Source organism: Gorilla gorilla, chromosome 5 (assembly GCF_029281585.2).
Source record: "Gorilla gorilla gorilla isolate KB3781 chromosome 5, NHGRI_mGorGor1-v2.1_pri, whole genome shotgun sequence".
In the NCBI taxonomy this organism is placed as follows: Eukaryota; Metazoa; Chordata; class Mammalia; order Primates; family Hominidae; genus Gorilla; species Gorilla gorilla.
Genome location: NC_073229.2, coordinates 107,333,794 through 107,340,310, shown reverse-complemented (window position 1 = coordinate 107,340,310; position 6,517 = coordinate 107,333,794). Strand labels below are relative to the sequence as shown.

General features: G+C 45.1%; 1 protein-coding gene across 4 annotated transcripts; it reads right to left on the bottom strand.

Moving 5' to 3' along the window:
• Positions 1-907: 907 nt before the first annotated feature.
• Positions 908-6,514, bottom strand: RWDD2A (RWD domain containing 2A). 4 transcript variants are annotated; one of them, XM_019029529.4, is made up of 3 exons: positions 6,387-6,514; positions 5,180-5,301; positions 908-4,236 (listed from the first exon to the last, which is right to left on the bottom strand). In XM_019029529.4, exons 1-3 carry the CDS (start codon positions 6,397-6,399, stop codon positions 3,559-3,561), a joined length of 813 nt encoding a protein of 270 aa, XP_018885074.1. In that variant the 5' UTR covers positions 6,400-6,514; the 3' UTR covers positions 908-3,558. The 4 variants fall into 4 exon arrangements, with proteins under 4 accessions (XP_018885074.1, XP_063563811.1, XP_018885073.1 ...); XM_063707741.1 differs by having other exon boundaries at positions 5,180-5,519; positions 6,387-6,497; XM_019029528.4 differs by having other exon boundaries at positions 5,180-5,519; positions 6,072-6,467.
• Between the last annotated feature and the right edge of the window lie 3 nt (positions 6,515-6,517).

Genomic DNA, 6,517 nt, shown 5'->3' with positions numbered 1-6,517 from the left:
TTTGGCTGTGCCCCTATCCAGATCTCACCTTGAATAGTAGTAATCCCCATGTGTCAAGGACAGGACCAGGTGGAGATAATTGAATCATGGGGGTGGTTTACCCAATACTTCTCGTGGTAGTGAATAAGTGTCACGAGATCTGGTGGCTTCATAAAGGGGAGTTCCCCTACACAAGATCTCTTGCCTACCCCTATGTAAGATGTCCCTATGCTCTTCCTTCGTCTTCTGCTGTGATTGTGAGGCCTCCCTAGCCATGTGGAACTGTGAGTCCATTAAACCTCTTTCCTTTATAAACTACCCAGTCTCGGGTATGTCTTTATTAGCAGCATAAGAATGAGCTAATACAGTGGGCTTACTTAAATTCTGTGTACCCTGCTCAAATTCATTTGTGGGTTGACCCAAATGCATCTAGTTTTGACTGGGATCAGAAAGAGAGGTCTCTCTAGCTGGTCCAGGCTATGGTGAAATTAGTTCCACCATGTGGACCTTATGAGGGAAAGCCAATGGGCTCAGAGTTTCTGTGGCAAATCAGGATTATGTATAAAATCAGGAAGTGTGAGCAACACTGTGCCCTCTTCAGACAATAACTATTCTTTTGACTTACTACTGGGCTACTTGAGATAAAAGCAAGTGAAAAAAACCTGTTCAAAAGGGTTCCATGAAGGCTGCAGACAGACACCATCAGAACCTTCTCAGGTTCTGAGAGGGGATGGATGGCATGTAAGGAGTTGTATGTGAACGCTCAAGTTCACAGGCAATGTATGTTTGATTTAATAAGGAATGTTTTAGAGTTCCCTGTGTTGTGGTCTGCCAACTCATCCGGCCTACTCAATTCACTATGCAGGTGTCCTCAGCTCTTAGCCTAACACATAATAGACCAGTAAGGAATGAAAAGCAAAGAACATACTTGACGATATGCTTCATTTAATTCAGCAAACTTTAAAAAGACACTGTAACTTTTATAAATGAGCACATTTTCCAAATAACCATTTAAGAATATAATAAATAGAATATCCAGATTCTTAAGTTACAAGCAATAGAGACTGATTCTGATTTCCGACAACAAAAGGGAAGATGCTGGGTCATTCAAAGGAAATGCCAAACAGCTGAGCATTCAGTAAGTCAGAAATGAGGGTGGCACTAGAGGTTTAAGCAGCAAGAGCTCACAGCCATCTCTCCAGGAGGCTGCCAGAGGACAACTTGATTCCTATCACTTTCTCTTCCCAAATCACACAGGGAAGGGGCAGTTTCCCAAAATAAGCTGTGTGTGTAGGGGGAGGGGGTTGGGGAGTGACTGACTTTTATTATGTGCTCGTATCAGGCTGTGCAAACAACCAGCAGACTCCTATACATACAAAGTTGAGTTTTGAATTATACATGTACTTTTTTTTCTATAAAACCTACACTTCCCCATAATACTATCTGCATTAGTTTTCCTGATAGGAAAAAAGTATTGCAGAATGCTCAAATTAGACTTATAAAAAAGTAGGTTCTGAAAAATCTCAGAAATAGCTCCAGAAGCAGTAGAGTTCATAACCTAGAATTTATTGCTTTTTCTTTACACTCATCTTTCTGTAGCTACTTTTGCTCATGTAATCAGGAAAAACACCTCTATGAGGTAGGTTGATGGCACATATTGATTCATTTGGATGGAGTTACATCTGTTGAAGGCCTAAAACTTGTAAATGCAAATTATACTTATTGATAGCTTTGTGGAGACTGGGGGGGGAAAAGATTCCTATACTTTGTTGTTTTTAGTGCTGGCAAACATTAAGTGATTCCTTGGCAATGTAAGTCCTATTTCTTCCCTTTGCATATAAGCAAAGTGTCAGGCTCCAGCCTGAGTTCCAGCACAACCAAGGCTAGGATGGAAACATGAATGGCAAGCTGGAGGACCTGGCGGGGCAGGCCTACAGCAAGCCATGGGTTGAAGATCTGAGTTGTGCCCTGAGAGGACACTCATTGTGACCTAAGAAGAAAGAGGCAGTACAAAGTGGACCCAGTTCTAACACCTCCTTGGGATAGGGCCTCCTGCTCCATCATGTCCTCTCTGTAGCCCAAGGACACGTCTGCATCCATGGCACAGAGGGTAAAACCAGATGGTAGTTTCATCAGAAGTTCTGTAGGCTCCCCAGCACAAGCAGCACTGTCTGACATCTAACAGGATGTGTTCCTAAATCCCAGCACCCAGCTTTGGCATCTTGAGAGGACCCAGTAGGAGAATGGAATGCCTCCCGGGAAAGGGCAGCAGTACTGACCACAGAAACACGGAAAGCTGCAGAGGCTGCTCAAGACATCTCTTAGCACATGAGACTCACAGAAATACTTGGGGAGGGATGGAGACCTGGTAATGAAAAGGCTTGGCAAGAGCTACTTAAATAGCGGATTTTAATCATTAAAATAAACTCTCATTTTGAAAAGCCTGGTGAAGCCTGTGGAGCTTGGAATTTTCAGAGGAGATGGCAGTAACATCATCAGACTGTAGAATTAGATTTTTTTTTTTCCCAATAAGGTAATGATGCAGATATCCACACTGGTCCCCTCAACAGTCTCTTGCCCTGTATAGTAATGCATACTGGCACACAGGCAAAGGTTGGATTGAAACAGGGGAACACTTTGTAGACAAGGAACCATGTATTTATCTTTTCTGGATAAGAATTAAACTAATACTGGTATCAGGATTGCTAGTATCATGAACTGATATAAACAGCCAGAACACATAGCATTGTGTGTCATCTTTTAACTCATGGGACTTCATGTCTATGAGTCCTTTGCCACTGCTATCAGGATCTAGTTTTACTAAAACACTCGAAATAGGAGTTTAAAGTAAGAAATGAAGTAAACAGGCTGGGCACGGTGGCTCACACCTGTAATCCCAGCACTTTGCAAGGCCGAGGCAGGCAGATCATGAGGTTAAGAGATCGAGACCATCCTGGCCAACATGATGAAACCCTGTCTCTACTAAAAATATAACAATTAGCTGGGCGTGGTGGCGCACGCCTGTAGTCCCAGCTACTTGGGAGGCTGAGGCAGGAGAATTGCTTGAACCTGGGAAGCTGAGGATGCAGTGAGCCGAGATCGCACCGTCTCAAAAAAGGAAGTAAACATGTCCTTCCTGTTCTCATTTTAAACTTGATTTAGATTTCCAATAATGAAAGACAAGTGGGTGTGTCACATGTGTGCTAGCAATGTGAAACAAATGCTATTCATATTTCTCAATTCATAATTGCAGTTTGATTTTTGATGTTAGTTACGGGCTTTGGATTCCTGTTCAATCAAATCAGCTTCACAAGTTAAATGGATTGTTTTTATTAATTTACAGTGATATAGTTTTTGAATGACCTCACACAAAAACCTAGAGATAACATCACAATTGCACTGTTATAAAGTTTAAAGGCCTATTCATTTCACTGTCAGTTGAAATTTGTTACCAGGTGAAAATTCTGGAGCTGGGTTTTGCACTGAGGATGCTACACAGCCACTAGCCTTTTTAATTTGGTCTTATTAACAGAAATACTGACTTAGTGAAATTACAGGCATAGGCCTCTTAATCGCTTTTTATGAGTCTGAACTTTTGCTTTCAATACCAAATAGTATCTGAAAAACATGCTCACTTTTGTGCTTCTTGAGAAATTCTAAGAATTGGCCCAGATTCATGTGATAGTCATTCCTTAATCCATAGTCACCATGAGCCTCAAGGAGTAACTCTTCAAAAGAATGGAAAAGGCGCAGGTCCTCACCATTTCCTTCTGTCTCCACGCTTTCAGCATGCTTACAGGAAATGTGCTTCCAATTGGGGTACCTAATTGTGTGCCAGAACTCCTCACAGTGCTCTTTGAAACCCTCCACACAGATTATACCAGGCTTTCCTGTCATGCAAAATCCAGTCACATCTAACCTTTTCCCAACATCCAAAATCTTTTTCCTTAGGTCCTGCTGATATATATGGTGACTGTAGATCCACATTCGGAGGAATGTGTTCTTCACTGGCTTTGCTTGTGTAGATGGTTCATATACAAGCTTTCTGTTCAGGAAATAAGATGCACTGTTGTCCTGTAGCCACTGGATTGCTGCACATACACAGAGCTCACCTGGATCAAAAGTCCCTATGTAAGAAGTGAGACCTTTGTTGAGAAGTAGCTGCTGATGTCTGTCAAGTTCAGATGACCGTCCAAACAGCTGCAATGCTACATAGGGGTAGCTGTGAGGCATGGTCACTTGCAAATCAATTTTCACCTTAAAATGAAAATCAAATAGATTTAAATACCATAACATCACATAAGCTAGTTTATCAATAGCAACTGCATGATTTTGAGAAATGTTATTGCTACTATTAAATGTACCAGGTACTTTTACATACACGATTGCTTCCTTTTATGCATTATTTCAATATTTATTGAACAACTACGTGTGCCAGGTGCCCTTGTGCTGGGATAAAAAAGTGAATAAGCCAGACACTATTTTTGCCCTTCATGAAGTCCAGGGCCTAGGGAAGGAGACACACATTAAACAAATAATTACATACAGCAAGTATTTAATTTCAATTGTGAAAAGCATTACCATGGAAAAGTGGAGGGTTCCACTGAAGTGTGTAACCAGCGGGACAGAATCCAGTCTGGAGAACCAGAAAGTCTCCTCTGAGGGAATAACAACTGAAGGATGAGTAGGAAATAGCTACAACAGTGGTTCTCAAATGCCCAGTCCACGTGTTACCTATGCTATGCTAATGTTGCTGGAGATAAACGGATCAGAAGATGGAGGCAAATTCATTTTTAGTCTTTAGATTTTTCCATCCGTATTTGCTTTCTGTGTTATGGTGCCATCAAAAAATCCACTCATTCACTCCTTAAAAGACAGTTTTGTTACAGGAGATATTTAGATTTATGAAAATCATGATACATGTGGAAGGTAGTCCAACTGGATGGGTGAACAAAATAATAATGGCATAAGACTGCAAGATAGCGTCAATAAAAACTCCAGGTATATTTGTTAAAAAGGTGTGTATGTTTACATAAAATTAAAGATATTTACTGAAGACAATTTATAGAGCATTCCGTATCTTTCAAACAAGGAAATATGCACCTGGAATATTTCTATCTTTCCTTGACAGAAAGCTCATGTTCTAGATGTTTCAGTTAAAAACTGGGCACCTGGCAAACACTTAAATCAGGGTACCTACCTTGGGCTCTTCAATCTGGAGCGTAATTACAAATTCGATTTTTGGTGGCAGCGCCTCCCTTGTGCCTTCCAAATACCTCTTTATATTCGTCAGGGCATTTACATCTTCAAGTTTTACTTCTCCTTGGTTAGGAAACATAGAAAACAGCATTTCCATCTCCAGTAGCTGAAGCTGAAGGCTTTCTTTCACCGAAGCAGACATGTTGCCTCGCAATCAGCCTGCCTGGAAACCTCACAAGGCTCAGGGACGCTGGGTTTGTCAATGCCAGCCGGTATCCAGCGAAATTTCCCGAAGGTCCCTTACGTGGAAGCAATTCTGCAGGAACGCTTTGCACCGAGAGCTAGGGGCACAAACCGGACACTTACACTCTTCTTTATTTCCTGACTCCAAAATCTAGTATGCACAACATCCACTAAAACACTCCGTTAAAACCCATATTCTGCGTATCCGGGCTCCGGGTTCCCGCCTCCCGCACCCCGCACTAGATAGGGGAATCTGCACTTTCAACAGGTGTTTGGAACTGTCCCGCTGCAGGTGGCAGGCAGACACCTGCAGACGCTCTGCAAGCCTGAATTCTGGGAAAGGCTGGGGCCCGGCTTCCAATCCCACCCGGGGCTCGGGGTTGGGCGGAGCCAGACGCTGCGGCGAGAGAGGCCGCAGTGCCAGCAGGATGGGCTCCGAGTTCCCCAGCGCCAGTCGCCACCCCTCGGTCCTGGACTCGCGGACCGCCCCCCCCGACACCGGGGTGGCCTTTTCGCTTGGGCCGCATTCCAGGGCTCCGGACGTTTACGATTCACTGGCCTCTGCCCCGAGGGACCCAGGATAAGGGTAGGGGGTGTCTCAGAGGTCATTAAATAAAAGATGTTTACAGTGAGCTGGGGGAAGGGGGTACCCGGGGAGACGGCGGCCGGAGAAGGCTTCCCAGATTCAAAGGTTTGGGAGATGACCTCGACGTCGGAGAGGGGGATGCGGGCCACCGGCGGCGCTCACTGTGGGCGAGGTCGCCCTGTCCGAGGCCCAGCGACGGGGCTGATTCCCCACCCCCGCCCCTAGCCAAGACCACTAGGAACCCCGGCTTCCCAGGAACGCAGGGCCTGCCGCCCCCAGAGGCCCGGATTTGGAGGCGGAGGCTGCGCCTCCGCGGCCGCAGTGCTCTGAGGGCCCGCGACCCTCGGCGCCAACCCCCGGGCCACCGCGGGGGCCTCACCCTTTCTGGTCATTCAACGGTAACAGCCCCAGACCCCGCTCGGAACCGCAGCCGCAGTTCCTCAGGCGCCAGCTGCGCGCTACCGACGGCGAGGCGGGGGCGGGGCTGGCGGATAGTCCTCTGCCGTAATT

Excerpts from the sequence above, each read along its gene's own strand:
- RWDD2A (XM_063707741.1), bottom strand. The coding sequence starts at position 5,380 with ATGTCTGCTTCGGTGAAAGAAAGCCTTCAGCTTCAGCTACTGGAGATG. Across the intron at positions 4,237-5,179 it reads TCCAGATTGAAGAGCCCAAG|GTGAAAATTGATTTGCAAGT; the intron begins GTAGGTACCCTG and ends TTTCATTTTAAG.